Source organism: Polypterus senegalus, chromosome 3 (genome assembly GCF_016835505.1).
Source record: "Polypterus senegalus isolate Bchr_013 chromosome 3, ASM1683550v1, whole genome shotgun sequence".
NCBI classification, from domain to species: Eukaryota; Metazoa; Chordata; class Cladistia; order Polypteriformes; family Polypteridae; genus Polypterus; species Polypterus senegalus.
In genome coordinates this window covers 30,207,703-30,225,067 of record NC_053156.1, presented here as the reverse complement: position 1 = coordinate 30,225,067, position 17,365 = coordinate 30,207,703, and the positions used below count along the sequence as shown (strand labels likewise).

The 17,365-nt window shown below is 35.5% G+C and overlaps 2 gene segments (V, D, J or C); both read left to right on the top strand.

The window, feature by feature from the left end:
- Positions 1–7,369: 7,369 nt before the first annotated feature.
- On the top strand, positions 7,370–8,039 carry LOC120524976. The segment is given in 2 exon segments: positions 7,370–7,575; positions 7,668–8,039. Coding segments are annotated over 2 exon segments (375 nt in total).
- A 5,070-nt stretch (positions 8,040–13,109) lies between these two features.
- On the top strand, positions 13,110–13,796 carry LOC120524974. The segment is given in 2 exon segments: positions 13,110–13,179; positions 13,401–13,796. Coding segments are annotated over 2 exon segments (378 nt in total).
- Positions 13,797–17,365: the final 3,569 nt, after the last annotated feature.

The following is a 17,365-nucleotide window of genomic DNA, read 5'->3' as shown; positions in this document are numbered from 1 at the left end:
GGGAAAATATGAGTTTTCTCTTTCTAAGTTGCTTATTGTTTTTGGTGGCAATTCTAAAGTCACTAATTTTCATTGATTTGCCACTGCGTACGGGTTGATCAGAACCGGTTGACAATGATAAAGGCAAAAAGAGATTTTGCTAAATTCGTTGTTGGCCTTACAGCACAGATTCATTCATAATTACTAGTCTCAGCAATCCAGGCCATGCAGGCAAAACCCCTTATCATTAAATTTGAAAATGGCATATAATAAGTTAATCTAGACCGGGGCAGAAAGATGATGCTCTGAGAAAAAGGATCACTGATGAATTCCCAATTAGAAGCTGAAGATAACTCCACACATTTCTGGACAGCTAGAAAACATAGAAGTGCACAATATCATTCTGCTTCACGAGTACTATAAAACAATTCATCCCTGTTCGCTGTTTTAAAATTACTTTTGACTTTCATGTGTAATCTTTATGACCTTATGCATTCAAAATTCTCTCTCTCTCCATTTACAAACTCAGTGTTTACACAATTGGTACATAGAATTAAATAACACAATATACAATATATGACACCATCGCAGGGTCTTGTTCAAAAAAGCAGACGCCATTATACACCAGGGTTCAACTTTAAGATTAGGCACCTCATCTAAATTTTTACATTAGGAACCCTGGTGTACCTGGCCTTACCCCTATGAACCTTAAGTTCAGGGTTTGTATAGGGCAGGCCAGTCTAAGAAACAGGAAGGACAATTTTAAGATAAGGCATCCGCTTTTTGGAAAAGACTCCCATCACATTATATATATATCACAGATATATTAAACAATTTAGTAAAGTAGAATTTTCACTTCCATCCAATTTGTTTTTGAAATTCTTATTAAATAGAGTTTAAAATGTGCAGAAACTTTTTAAACATCCCTCATGTATGTATTTATTTACTCCAAATAAAGTTAATTGAACTGGTTATTGTAATTGGTAATGTGGTAGTGTTTTCATCTTGTCAACCTGGGTTTTCTCCTGGTGCTTCCATTATTTTCCTCATTCCAAAGAAATAAATTAGGTGGATTAATGATGATAAATATGCTGCATACTCTTCAAAATTAAGGTGCTTAAGTGGTTCTGCAGAAAATTGCCATACAGAACAATTTTAGATCCCAAAAGAACCATCTACAAAAGACACTTTGTTTAGATTCATAAGAGGTTCCATAAATAACCGTTAATTTCAGGGAACATTTGCTGCATAACACAGGCTAAGGTTTCTTTTGATCTTCCAGTATCACCTACTATACAGTAAAGATATATCTTGTGTTCATGTATTAGGGAATCTTTTGAAAGTCCAAATAATCAATTTTATATGCAAAAGAAGACTTGTCAAGTTTACATAGCTCTTAAATATTGGGCCTGGGGAATCACAGACCCCATAAAATTCCACTAAGGAACTAGTAATATTATTATAGAATTTTAAAGAGTGGTGTGTGTGTGTGTGTGTGTGTGTGTGTGTGTGTGTGTGTGTGTGTGTGTGTGTGTGTGTGTGTGTGTGTGTGTGTGTGTGTGTGTTCACCTTGTCGTGGAATAGCACCCTGTCCAGAGATAGTTCCTGGAATCCAAAGTTGTCTGGGACAATCTGCAGCTCTCCCCCAAGACCCTTCTCCGAATAAGAGAATTTAGGGCAGTGTTTCCCAAACTCGGTCCTGGGGACCTCCTGTGGCTGCAGATTTTTGTTCCAACCAAATTTCTAATCAGTGACAACACCTGATAACACTGAGCTCATTTAATTAGCTGGTATTTTTTTTTCTTTTATTCAACATTCAGAAAAGCACAGCAGCATGAATATTATATTTATAAGACATTTAGAAATATTTCTGCTTTTGCTATATATTTAAATGCTTGACTCTCTTTTGTTTATTTCATTATACATTGCCCATTATCTGTGCAGTTTTTCCCACTTCGTTGTATTTTAATAATGACAATTTAAAACGAGCAGATCAGACACCCAGGCAAACAACACCGAATAATGAAAGGCTGCAACTACTTTAGCCTCAGACCCACTAATTAGTAAATAATGGATTAATTAAACAATTAGAAAACCTAGAAAAGTAGAATGAAAATTAAGATGAAAATACTGTTAAAAAGTAATATATATATATATATTGTTCCCTAAACACAGAACTTAGGAAATATCAGTTCACTTAATTAGCCCAGGATTTCAATTAAAAACAGAAGCTGGTTGGAACAAAAACGTGCAGCCACAGGGCCGAGTTTGGGAAACACTGGTTTAGGAGATGGATGGATGGATGGAGCCTGTGCCGCGTGATTCTTCCACGATTGGCCCGGTACGTTAGGAATAAGCCACGAACCTCTGATCAAATCCGAGAATAATCTGTTATACAGGTTGTGCCTATAAAGTACTGGATAGACAGAAAAGAAAACCAGAAAGAAAACAATGGTGTAACATTCATTTATTAACATCTTGATCTTAACATTGAAACTAATTTAACATGTTCATATATTTATCACACGCAGTCTCATAAAAATACATTTTTATCGTCAGATTTCATTTATTGTGTGAGTTAAGTTGCTGTCACATTTTGGGTGTATTTTAGGGTATTCCAGATTTAATGGTAAAGAATGATACGTCGTCAAACAAAATGTTTGTTTGAGCTGGCCACAAGATGGCAAAGTTAGCACATGTCAAACTCACACTCTACGAATTCCCTTTTAGTTTTCACACCTGCGTCCTATTTATGCTTTAAAGGCCGTTTAAAGGAAAAAAAGAAGAGAAAAAAGTCTATTGGTTTATTTTAATCGCATTGTTCATTTCCGCTGTTTCTACTACATAAAAGACATACAACCGTAACATATTTGTTATCAAACTGCTTTTATATTTATGTCAAAGGGAAAAAAATAAAATGTTTATAGAAGTCATAAGGATATACGCATTTTGATAAAATAAGATAAGAGAACATTCCGTATCAAAGCTAATTTTTCGTGACATATTTAGGTTTCGAAATTCAATATTTCCTAACAGTTTTCTCAAGCACTTTTCCAAAACTTGGTCGTGCCAGTAAGACGCCAGGCGGACATGTATAAGAATAACGTTTTACTGAATTTGTCGCAATGTTTTTATGTCTTTTTTTTTTTAAAAAGAGATAGTACAAGCTAATTAGTTTGACATACATTGTAAGGAAGAAATTATCTTCGTTCACTCCTTTATATATTTTTTTTTACTCTGGAAAGTCCATTTACATTTTGCTGACTTGTAAATACACACACACCAATGCACTGGCGCAATAACAATCAAATGCATTGGCATCGTTAGGGATTAATACGTCAGAGCTCGTAATTCTCATAATACCTGGAGCTTCCACGGAGCCCTGATAATGAATCAGGCTTATGCCTTAAAACAGCATTTCTCAACCTTTAAATATAATTTCATAACAGTTTTAATCGCGCCCCCCCCCCAACATTTTTTTGAAATGTAGATGCATATTTTATTATACCTACTTAACTTTTATCGACATTGATCTAACTTTATATTTATTGTTCTAGTATCATAATGTAGTTTAAGTTAGTTTGTTTTGGTTTCAACAGATTTTTTTCATATTTTTGATTCTTGTTTTCTTTTTTTCACATCTTCGCGCCCCCCTAGGGGGGCCCGCCCCACAGGTTGAGAACCACTGCCTTAAGCCTATATGTCATATTCGTTGCAACGTATAATTCCGTTAAGAACTAAGACACTAATAATGGGGCGTCTACTGTCCACTCCCATCCCTAAAAGTGGTAAATATTAACAACATTACACACATAGCCATAAAGGATCATCCAGAGCTCATCGCATGCAGGGCCCTTATGTTCTGCCCTTTGAGAAGGAAAATCACGCAGTCAGATCGGAAAAGGCACGGTTTTCTTCTTTAGTTCTGAACCTTATTTATGTCTTTATTTTTAAAAATTGTTTCAATTATCACTAGGAATCTGTGTAAACTCTTAAAATAGCAGTTCTTTAATGACACTTTACTGGATTGCATGATTCCGCACTAAACGTTTGCTTGAGAGACAGCCATTTTACAGTTCATATGAAACTGATTGTTAACGCTCGGGGAATGTTTCTTATGGGGCAAAACATGATTTTTTAATATCTAGGATCGAGACTAGCAAGATACAATAGATCAAGAAAACTCGAACTTTTACTACAAACATCCTTTATTTATGCAGCCTTTATTGATCCAAATAAATAATTGTTGTTTCTGGAATCTTCATGCGGGTGGTACTTTAAGGAACCTTTTCTTTTCATTATAACATCGCTCTGAAGAACTACTCTAACACCTATAGTACTGAGCGATAGAGTAATATTTATTTATTTTATTTATTTACTTTTAATTGGAAATGCATGGATTGCGAAAAGGAAAATTAGACTGAGTACCATTGCAATTATAGGCCTAATGTATTATTTTCTTACATTATTAAACAGGAAAGCATGAAAAATGATCCAGGGAAATATCTGTGGAGGGAGGGTTGTGAATGTTTTAAATACTGTTACTATATTACTGAAGAAAGAGAAGGGAAATCAATGAAAAGCGCACTCTCAGGAAGTCTCCATATGCCTGTACCGCAGTTTATTGACTGATGCTCTCCTCTTTTTCCTTTCCATTTGTAAGAAGCAATAAACTTTATATAGATAGATGCTTGCGCAGAACTAAGAAAATGGCTAACGTTGATCTATTTGTTTTCCTTTGTCTCCTCTGCTGTTCATCATGTATGTATATTTTTAGTTACTACTGCTTATATGTCAGTCTTTTTACATATACAATTATAATTTCCAGTAACAATTTTTCAAGCTTTGTCAGTCTGTGAATATTTAATTTAGTTACGGTTGAGGTTACATTGAAAACAAGTCCATTCTTTTTCCAGTCAATGGCGGTATTTTAGCTTTGTTTGTGCTAGTAATACATTTATCAGATAGTTCGTCATACACGAAACTACTAATTGAAAATATTCCTCTTTTTCAGATGTTTCGGAAGATGTGAAAGTTCTACAGACCATCGGGGTCATATTGGCACGGTCAGAGACTTCAGTCTCAATGCCATGTTCCATTGAAGATGGAACAATGGGCAGTTTTATTATGTACTGGTTCAGACAGAAACGTTGGGGAGACGCTTTGACGATGTTATGTGTCAAAAGCAATTGTGGCGATCGGTTTAATGTGGTTTACGATGATAATAAAAACGAATTTACCCTTACAGTTAATAAACTTATGATAGAAGATAGTGCCGTTTATTACTGCGTGGCATGGCACCATGGTTCAGCGCCGTAGACTTCTTGTACATAAACCTCATTGCCTGATTAGCATAGTATAATTCAATATGCTCATTTGGAGAACAAACGTGTAATTTTTAAGGATTTGTGTTGTGTAATAACAACTGTGCCTTAACGATGGCACAATTTTTGCAGGTCGAATTCTTATGACGTTAACTCGACATTGTATAGTAGTGCACGGTTATTCCACGACCGACAGAATTAAATTTGCAATTCCATACTGGACAACTCAGATACACCCAATATAATTCGTAATTCGTTCGTACGCGTTTATTTATTAAGAACACCGTGATCCGTGATAATGTGTCAGTTAGTTTTGATTAAACTACTCAAAAGTAAGTTATGTAAATATACACTGAACTTTTAGACATCCCTCCAAGAGTGGACACACTTTATAGACACATTTGTTGGCAAAAACGGAGAGAATATGTCATGCGAAAAGGCCAGTGTAGCCAGCGTCTCCTATTGAAATGGTAATTTTAAAAATCTTCAAAAGAAACTGTAGCGCTATTTCAGAATATTAATGTGCATTGAGAATTGTAGTTTTTTTGCAGACTATAAAGTAATAGGGAATCCTGATTATAGCTCTTGAAGTGCGTTCTGAATGTAGCATTTTATGTATCTTTACGCTTATTATTATTTACACCTATCCCATGAACAAAATGAGCTTTTAACCTCTTTTCGTTTCAGCGTGATCTATCTATCTATCTATCTATCTATCTATCTATCTATCTATCTATCTATCTATCTATCTATCTATCTATGTGCATCTTGGGTTATATTCTTGTATTTTTGTGACAGATAAAAAAGTTTAGAAATGCTGAACCAAACCTAGACTTATCAAACCTACCAAATTCATGTAATACTCCGCATATGTACACTGTTGGATTGATTTGTTTGTTAAAATAACTTTGTTTTATTATTATTATTTTTTTTAGTTACTCAATAATAATGATGCAAGTGAAGATATATATTTCTACAATGGAGCTCATGCATGAAAAAAAGTCTGACTCAGGGTAATAAGAATCATTTCAGTATCGCAATTTCACCTCTTAAGACACATTTGTCTTTGTTTTTTATTCCCTACTGATAACTACATCTAAAATATCTGAAGTCATTTTATTAATCCATTTGTTTCTGTATCTGCTTTTCCATTACATGGTGAAGGGAAGACAAATTCTAGCATCATGGAGGAATCGGTTTCTTTCAGACAAAGTTATACTATTGGAACCGTACAACTTTGGCATATAGAAGAAACACACCTAAAGAAAACCAGTCCAACAAATATGATATTATATATACTCCACACATGCAGTAACCGTGCTGTTTTATAGATCTTTGAGGTAGCAGTGCTAAGCACTAAAGTAACACGCCTCATTTTACATATACCTATGTGTAGCTATTGTTATGCATTTCTACAAATAAATCATATTATAGTTCATATATAGAGATTCATTCCAAGTCTAACCTTAAATAAATGGAAATGATCACTAAATCAACTTTATGATTTGCAATTTTTCAAGTTACCCAAAAGAAGGATACATTGTTTGAGTTGATAAAAATGTCAATTTATGTAGATGATCATGTTTTAATAATAATAATAATAATAATAATAATAATAATAATAATAATAATAATAATAATTTGTTTTTTTTATTCAATCATTGAAATCTTTTGTATTTTAACACATTTTAATGCTTCCACCAGAAGTATTTGTGAAGTTTTTTAAAATTAATTTAATCTATTAATTAAAAATAATAATAACTGATTGGCTGTATTTTCTTACCTGTAAGGCCGTATTCTTATTTTATATGTTTCTGCATTCTATATGCTTTTGAATGTCCCCATGGGATGAATAAAGTTAATCTAATATAATTTAACCTTTGTAAGTTTGTAAGATACATTGGACCGATTTGTATGCTACAGAGTGAATTCCAGATTCACATTGAAAAACATTGACTTAACAAAATAAAGTAACAAGCAAAATAAGCAGAGAAATTTAGATTGGTTCAGAGGAATGTATATAATTCAATTGTCATTGAATTTAATTTATAAAAAATTAGCCCTGTTTCAAACAATTGTAGAATGAGCAGCAAGATAATTTCAAATTATTGTAGAGAAAATCATGTGACTGGATGTCACAAATGATGTCACAGTGGCAGGCTGAAATTAAACTCTTGCTGTACTTCAACAACATTATACATTCTGGCTACTCCGCACACTTCAGCTATGATAACTTTTGGCTTTCTTCGATATTTGCTACTTTTATTCACAGGTTTAGCTTGTTTGTTAAGTTATTACTCACTATTGTAGTTGATTATATGCCTCTTTGATGATATATATTTTTTATTTTCTGTTTCCTTTCAGGGTGTACTGAGGCAGTTGACATAATTCAGCATCCTAAAGTCATCTTAGTGTCGAATGTGGGCAAAGCTGTGACTTTACACTGCAATCACAAGGATAGCACGCATCTTCGTTTATTCTGGTATCGTCAATCTGAAAGCAAAGCATTGACTTTAATAGCATTTTCGTATGGCTCTAAAGATGAGCAGTATGAAGATGGGTTTAAAGACGACTTTAAATTAACCAGAGCTGAAATCCTGGAATCTTCCTTAAAAATAAATCGTGTCAAGCCTGAAGACACTGCAGTCTATTATTGTGCAACAAGTGTGACACACTGGCACAGAGCTGAGTAAATATGTTACATAAACCAACAGAAAAATAAATTACAGACAGGAAATCACATACAACCACAGAATCAGTAGCAGGATAAAGGTCAGCCTTGTTATTCTGGTGTACATCTACAAACACTGCCCCATTCTTCAGCTCTACTGTTTCAAAAAATCGTTAGGGGTGCGTGATTAAAACTGTTATGAAAACTCGGGTTGCAAATACTTAGAGGTTGAGAAATGCTGCACTAGGCTCTGCATGAGCAGAAGTCAATTTGAAGAGAGGCCATGAGATACAAAAAGGTATATTTTGCCCAAGACTGCTAGCAATAGCAATGAGAAAACCAAGCAGTTACTCAAGTCCAAGATCATGGAGACAAGGATGCAGCGCTACAAGGAGAAGCCACTGCAGTTGTTCAGTGACATGGACAGGCCATACGTCGACAAGGTTCTGACACATGCATGGTGTTGAAGTGGAGGTCTCAAAGCGGAAACTGAAAGTTTAATTTCATCCTCTTAAGATCAACCTTGAACACCCAGTACCATCAGTAGTATGTCATAGGCAAACCAGCCAACTGCAAATGCCATCTGTGTGGTGAAAATGAGAAGACCATCGGCCAGATAATGTCTGGATGCCATGTATTGGCCCTGAAGGTATATCCCAAACATCAAAACAAGGTCAGTATGTTCATGCACTGGACATTAAGTAAACAGCTGGGTGATCCGAAGGTGTGGTATGAACACACATCACGCATGGTCATTGACACTAGAGACTGTGTCACCATGTGGGACAAACCATTCCTACAGACTGTACTTTTACCACCAACAGGCTGGGCATTATGTTTCATGACACGAAGAGCAAGTCGTGGAATCTTCATTGATGTAATGATCCTGGATGACAAGGAGGAAGAGAAGATTATAAGTATAAAGACCTAGAGATTGAAGTCAGACACATGTGGAACACAAGGGCAAGAGTGGCTCCAGTAGTTGTAGGAGCATTGCTAACCATCAAGATCAAGTTCCAAGACCAGCTGGACAAATCCCCGTGTAGAGTCAGCGTGAAAGAAATCTAGAAGAGCACATGCCTCGGCATGGCCTGCATTCCACGATGAGTCCTCAGCTGAACAGCAAGCAGAGTTTAAACCCTGAGAGGTCAGGATAATCTTTGGCCAACAAACCAGTGTATCTTAGTGCACTGAGAGGAGGGGGGTGATAATAATAACAATACAAATAAATAAATAAATAGATAAATAAATAAATAATAATAATAAATATTTCTTTTTGAAGAGACATGGTGGGGCAGCCTATATCTGATTTGGATTTCTGTTGAAATTATATATTCATATACAGTCACATGTGTGCTTGATGTGTGTCATTTCCAGTTATTGGCTTTCTAGGTATGCTAGGAAAGGATTCCAAGTCTGCACCACCATTAATCCATCTTCCTTTTTCATCTACAAAAACAAAACCCAGTTTCTGGACGATAACTCCCGACTCCGTCCTTGAGGCCATTAGTGCCCAGGAACATGGGTCATATCCCTAACCAGAAGAAGACTAATAAATGTGTCAATCTTTAAAGACTATTTATAAGTGCTATATTTAAGTTTTTAGCCCAGCTTCTTCAGAGGAAAATTATTCAGCAGAATTACCCAGTTTCAGATCCTAATGCCCTCTTATTTCTTCTGCTTGCTATCTTTTTACAATTCATACCCCAACACAAATTATTCAGATAAACTAAAAGTACATGCAAAGAAGCTGTCCAGTGAGACAAATTTTAATCTGCAATCAAACATTGTGCTCATAGTTCCTTTCTAATATACAAAGCACTTCACAAATATTCAAAAAGGCACACAACAAATGAAGCAGAGGGATATTTCAATAAACAACACAGGAAATATGTTGAAAAAAGTTTTCTTGAAAGGTCAAAAATGGAAGTTAAATGGCTAATTCAAAATAGAAGACTTATCTGAATAGTTATGCTACGGTATTTAGCAATTATAATTGTATTACTTATTGATTGCATTGCTAAAACCATACAGTATCCCAGTGACTTTTTAAATTTGATCACAGAATTCCTTTTCGTTTTTGTTGTAACACCTTACAGGACACTTTTTTACAAGACTTTGCAAGAAAGGGGACTAAACAGGAAAGGCTGACATCACAAACTGTGGTATAACTGCCTTTTTATTGTAGAGGCACAGTTAATCTTTGTGTTCTTTAGCCAACCACATATTCTAAGATGTGCTCCAAAATGCAGCGCTCATTTGCATTTTGCCATGCTATCTCTTTTATAACATGTAAGTGATATTAACAATTCATTTTTAGTGAAGAATGCATTTACTTCATTTCAAGAAAGAGTTTTGCTTTTATAGTTTGACAAAAAATATGTACATCTTAAATGGGTTCCAGTTTAATATTTTTAATTAAATAAAAACATTAATATTAATAAAAATATTTCAATAAAAGTTAATTTTTTTTGGATTATATCTTTGATCAATGCTTTCTTTTTTGCATTTTACAGATATTCTTTGCCAGTCGACTACAGTGATCAACCAGTCACCTCTCAATATAATAATAAATCAGAAGCAGTCGGCGAAGATCCAGTGCCACCAGAGTGCTACTAAAACATACATGTACTGGTATCGACAGCAGAGCACAAATGAGCTCCAACTGGTTGTTTACTCTCCCTACAATAGCTTGCCAGAATATGATGACAATTTACCAAAAAGATTTAATGCTACAAGGTCAGCATTAGAGAAAATAATACTCAGTATTGAAAATGTTCAGACAATCGACACAGGATTTTATTTGTGTGCAGCTAGTGACACAGTGAAGGGACATACAGAGTCACTAATGTAAAAAGTACAAGACCAGTTGTGCATCCAAATTTTTTGTTTATTTTTCATATTTGCTTCTGGTCTGTTCTGAGGAGGGGAGCACATATTCCAGCAGTCATGTGTACATACTGTAACATAAAAAAGTTCTTTCTTGATATTAATTTCATTTACAGAACTTATTTTGCAAAATTGTCTATACTTATCAAAGTATTCGCAATTATATGAAAACATATTATTATAAGTAAACCAGGTTAAAGAATCTATCTATCTATCTATCTATCTATCTATCTATCTATCTATCTATCTATCTATCTATCTATCTATCTATCTATCTATCTATCTATCTATCTATTGTGAGAGGTAGCCCAAACACCATCCACACAGACACCAGCAAGTTCTTAAAAACACATGCGTTTATTAAAGACACATTCCCCAACAACAACAACAATATTTATTTATATAGCACATTTTCATACATAAAATGTAGCTCAAAGTGCTTTACATAATGAAGAATAGAAAAATAAAAGACACAGTAAGAAAAATAAGTCAACATTAATTAACATAGAATAAGAGTAAGGTCCGATGGCCAGGGAGGACAGAAAAAACAAATAAAAAAAAAACTCCAGACGGCTGGAAAAAAAAAAAAATTCTGCAGTGATTCCAGACCATGAGACCACCCAGTCCCCTCTGGGCAAACACACTGTGCTCCAGCACCAAACACCCTTTGATTCAGTGCCTTTCACTGGTCCTCTTCGAGCTGCCTTTCCTCCTTACTCGCGAGCATTTCCTTCTTCCACCCGACTCAAGCTCTCTGATCGCAGGAAGGCAGTCCCCTTTTATCCCCACCTGGATGTGATCTTTGTGCCAATGATGAACTTCCAGTGGCACTTCCTGGTGTGGCGGAAGTGCAGCACGAGCACCCGGAAGCAGTCCACATGACCCTGGAATTCTTCTCGCTAGCTCTTCCTGGTGTAGCGGAAGTGCTGGTTTCCAAGGCTCTAGGATTCTCCGGGCACCCCCTGGCGGTGACCACAGGTCCCATTAGGGCTGAGCTTCCCACTTTGGATCCCATGGTCCCCATACTAACCAGGACAGCTGCCCTCTCATGGTCCCTCTCCCAGTCCTTCCAGGCATCCCGGCTGGGCATGATGCCCAGCCTCCTGCCACACTATCTATCTATCTATCTATCTATCTATCTATCTATCTATCTATCTATCTATCTATCTATCTATCTATCTATCTATCTATCTATCTATCTATCTATCTATCTATCTATCTATCTATCTATCAGAATACTCAAACATGGTGATAACCTACAATCATTAATTATCCCGATGCATGTTCTGTAGAATTACACTGGAAGAAATCTCTGTACATGTGTCTAAACTGACTTTTACTTGGCCAGTATTTCAATCCTAGAGTCTTGACCTCTGACAGAACAGTGCTAATAACAGCATTAACCTTGAATAAGTAAGCAAAAAAGAAATAAAAATGTTTAATTCTTCTATTTTCTTAGGTTATTCAGTATTTTATGTTATTCAGTGTTTCCTGATTCTAATACATCATGCCTAGGTTAAACAATAGTCGTATAATTTATTAACATGGAAGGCAATTCACTTACTTAACATCACCTTTTATTTTGTAGCACGGCCAGCAATTCACTTAACATCACATTTCAATTTCATTCATGCTTAATCCAATACAAGATCATGGGGTCCAAAAACCATTCAAAGCAGCACTGGACACAAGGCATGAAACAGCACTAGATGGGCGACCAGTTAATTAAAGGACCACCTCAAACACACACACAACCATATTCATTTTATTTTTACTTTGAAAAATTCTGTATATTCTGTAATTTTAGAGGTCAAAAGCCTGCAAGTGAAACTTATTCAAGAGCACTTAAGAAACTCTAGTAGCAAATTTATATACAGTGCATTTGTTACATACTTGTCAATACTGTTACTTTTTATTATTAGTTTTACTATTACTATTTATTATTCATTTGCTACAATTTATTACTATCTCTTCACTTTTGTTATGTATCTATTGTAGTATATTATACGTAGTTCTTTACCTGTCTTGCACTTGTCCAGTACATGTATATTTTGAACTGCGGTCCTGGAAAACATATTTCGTGCCACTATGTTACAATATGGCATAAGGATGTTATGACAATAAAGCCACTTGATCTTTATCTTGAACTGGAATAGGAAACAGTGACATCATGAGCTGTCACTTCACTTGTCATGTGTGATATAAATGAAGCTACTACTATATATTTTCATTTAGCGGAGGTCATTTCTTCCAAAATGAGGCAGATCGACATGCAGCACTCTTTGGCCTTATATTATATTATCTTTAATTTGCCTTGTGAGTGGAAATATTATTTATATTTTGCTTTATATTCTAAAGGAAGTTTGATTTGTTTTATTATAAAAAATGACATTTTAATGTTTGCATAGACATGTTATGTAATATTGTTTTCTAATGTGTTTCTTTATTATGTTTCATTGAGATTTTCATCATCTAAGACATTGTTCTTAATTCCTTTTCAATATATAAATGATTAAATTGCAGTTTGTTTGTTGCAGATTCTATTGGTCAGGTCACTGTGATGGTCAGCCAGTCTCCTTCCAATGTGATAGTGAAACAGAACCAGTCTGTTAATTTAAAATGTTACCAGAGCTCCTCTAATAATAACATGTACTGGTATCGACAGCAGAGCACAACTGAACTTCATCTGGTGGTGTTCTCATTATTTATGAACAATCCAGAATATGGAAATAACATACCTACGAGATTCACAGCAACAAGATCAACAAAAGAGAACATCACACTTGAAATGAACAATGCTGAGACATCTGACACAGGATTTTATTTGTGTGCAGCAAGTAACACAGTGAAGTAATGAAGTATTTCTGCAAAGTACAAACTTTCATGGTTTTATATGTAGACTGAACCTAAAAGAAACCACAAATGCAAAACATTATAAAATTAGAAGCAAGATTTAAAGTTTGATATGGTAGTTAAATCATTAACATATATAAAATAAGTATGATATCTAAACCAGGAAAGCTTGGTGGCACAGTAGTTAGTGCCTCTGTTTATCAGATCCATTCGACTGCATTTTAATTGGATGCCTGGATGCTGCCCATACAGGAATTGTGTTCCTGTGTTCTTGTTTCAGGTTTCTAACCACATCTTACCACAAGGATATTTGGCAAAACTAAACTGGCCAATTCAGGGCGTTTGCATTTATGTGATCCTGCAATGCATCAATGTCCTGTTAGGGGTGGTTTATGTCTTGTCCTCAGTGCTAGTGAGATAGCCTCTAACCCACATTTATGCTGCATTGACTTTTCACCTCATCTTGAATGGATTTTAATTTGGTTAGTTCTGTTGATTTATAGGTTGATATCCTGGCCTTTGTCATTGTCAATAAGGAGTTTTTGTGTCACCAGTGCCTCTACTTCTACAGCCTTCTGAAGAAAACACAACTGTTCTCATTAGATTTTACAAGTGCACTGTGGAGTAAAGCATCTTAGAATTGGAACTGGTCAGCTTAAGATTGTAGATCACTGCAAATCACTACAGTGGGTGGTGAAAGTGGCACAAAACATTATCATCACCTAGCCGTCTTTTGTTCAGGACATGCAGTATACAACTAATGCTGCCTGAGAAAAACAAACACTATTATATATGACCTCATTCGTCTTGCACAGATATTTTCCTCATTCTTCCCATCTGGAGTACAATTAGCACTTGTACCTGCAGATTCAGACACAAATTCTATCCATAAGTTGTAAGGTTACTGAATAGTCAATCATAGTACAAGATATTGTATGTGTTCTTGTCATAATAAATATAATAATATGACAAATGTACATACTGTTTCATACAATATAAATGTATTTATAGTGTATAAAATCTAATTTGATGTGTCATATATACATTTTAGATACAGTACAATATACATTGAAATGCTTAGTTGCTCAACTCCTATGAGTGTGCCTTGAGACGAACAGAAAAGGTCAATAACATAACTTCATAAATAAAAAAGAAAGCAATAGCAAATTGATGGAAATAAAATATGTAATAATAATAAAAATCATCATCATCATGTATTTCTAGACCTTTTTGTTATTAAACATGTTAATGGACTTTGGACAGATGCTCCTCCTCAGTTTTTCTGAAATGGACTTTAGACAGTCATAGCATTTACCTGACTGAAGCACAGAAAAGAGGCTGTTGTTGGTATGACTGGTGTCACAAATAATTTTCCTTGCCCTGGTTCGATATTACTTGGTGTAGATATCCTGGAGGTTATTGCATGCACACCCTATGTTGAATTCAGCTGACCACGTCACTTTCTGCACTGCCTTGCAGTCCTGCTGTGTACAGTTCTCAAGTCAGGTCATGATACTTCTTTTCGGGACACTTTTCATGGGGCCTTGAGGCATCTGAAGTGGTACAGACATTACCATTCCATATTCAGCAAGGTGTCAATGTGTCAGGACCACGCTAGTGATGTGGACAATGAGTATCTGAAACTATCCACCCTTTCTACCTGAGTGCTGTTAATACTGAGGAGGTGGTAGCACTTCTGATGTTTCCTCCAAAAATCCACAATCAGCTACTTTGTCTTATTGATATTCAAAAGAAGACTGTTGGCCTGACACCGATGAGACAGACTCTCCTCTTCATCTAGATAAATTTTCTCGTTGATGTTAGATACCAGTCCTACCACAGCCATGTCATCAGCAAACTTGGCAAAGAATATATTGTACAGTAATGTCAATGTACAAAGCCCAGGACATGTAGCCAGAATCATACTCAGAGAGCTGAGTATTAAGTTGTAAGCCAGAAACGTATCTGTAATTAGAGTCAAGAAACTCAAAATGCTAATTGGAATCATAGTTTAGAAAAAATTCATAAGCAGCAAATGCAAAAACCTACAAAGCAAAATAAAACAAAGATTTTACTTTCACATATCAAAATCTTGAATGATTAGGTATGCATAGCATTGGCTTTTGAAATAGTCACACTACTAACATCAGTACCGATTGACATGCAATCTCTAGAACCACCGCACAACAAGAGGGCTCAGCTTCCTAGCAACAAGCCTCCAACATGGTGCCATCCATAAGGACAACAAGATAGTACCATAGGAGAAGGCGAAGCAATTTGTTGTGAAATCCTTCTGCACAAAGCAGGAAGATGATGAGCAGGTCTCCAAAAACCACCATTCAGACCAGGATTTCACTGAATTTGATCCTAAATGTGGCCTCGCTGCTGGTAGGCAAGACAAAAACTCAACAGGCAGTCCTCCAGGCCTGCCAGACTCAAAATGGAGGTAGAACCCTGAAATATTGAAAGATTCAAAGTGTTCACAAAAATGATGAAGAGAAAAAAACATTTAACGTCCACCCCAACTTTATACAAGGCAGGTTCCTTTCTATTTAATGTATTAAAGAGATTTAAATTCAAAACCTTCCAGTTGCTTTATGTCTTCCACTTGCATCGTCTTTGACTCTGATACTTTGATTCTTTTTAAAAGCTTCTTTGGCAGTTCCATTTCTGGTCCTTCCTCCTTTCAATTTAAAAATGACCAAACCCCATTCTTGCAACTACAGACTTGTATTTTACATAACTTTCAATTATCGTTAACTGTAAATGCAAAATCTAGATGTTAATCAGTCAAGTGACACAAAAGTTAACATACATATTCAAAGCTATAATTTATTCAAAATTAAAAGTATTTCTGGTAGTTGGGGGCCAACATTTAATTATAAAAGATTAAACTTACAATCAAAGCCAGACAAAACCCCAGTTCAAATGACTTACCTCAACTGGCTGCCCACCGATCATGGATATTCTTTGACATCAGAAGCATACGCTGTATAGTATTACAAAAAAAGATGAAACTCCTTTGTTGCTTAGCCTAAGGCTCGTAATGTCATGTTTCAGCCAGCATTTTCCCCCGGCTGTTGTTCACAGTTGTGTTTCTTGTCTGTTTTATTTAATTTTCTGTAATTTATTACTATTAATGTTTCTTTTGTTTATAATGTACATTTTTATATGTGTGTGTTGGGAAAGGAGTGTAGCCTTAGATTATAACCCTTGTGTTTTGTGAGAAACTCCCCAAGGGACAGGGCCACCTGCCAATCTCCTTCAGGAATGGCCTTCCTCCCAATTTAAGGGAGTGTCTCCTATAGTTCCTGGCCTTTCTTTATGAATGCTCTCGGGAGTGGAGTGTTTCTTTTATTATTGCTATTGATTGGAGTTTTCTGGATTTCCAACTCTTGTGCTCTGTTTTTGACTTAGACTTTGGATTAAAAATTGGGAATGTGATATTTGATATTTTGAACCTCTGCTCTGTTTTGACCATAACTACTGGATTCTGTTTTGGAATGCATTTCGCTGTATCACCTTGCCTTTTCAGGCAATTCCTTGTGCTCTATGGAGCATTGTATATTGCAGAGCCTTTTTTTTGAAAATGAACCTTCTTATTTTGATAAAGATTTGCTCTTGGCTCTTTTGGTTTCTAGTAGGAAAC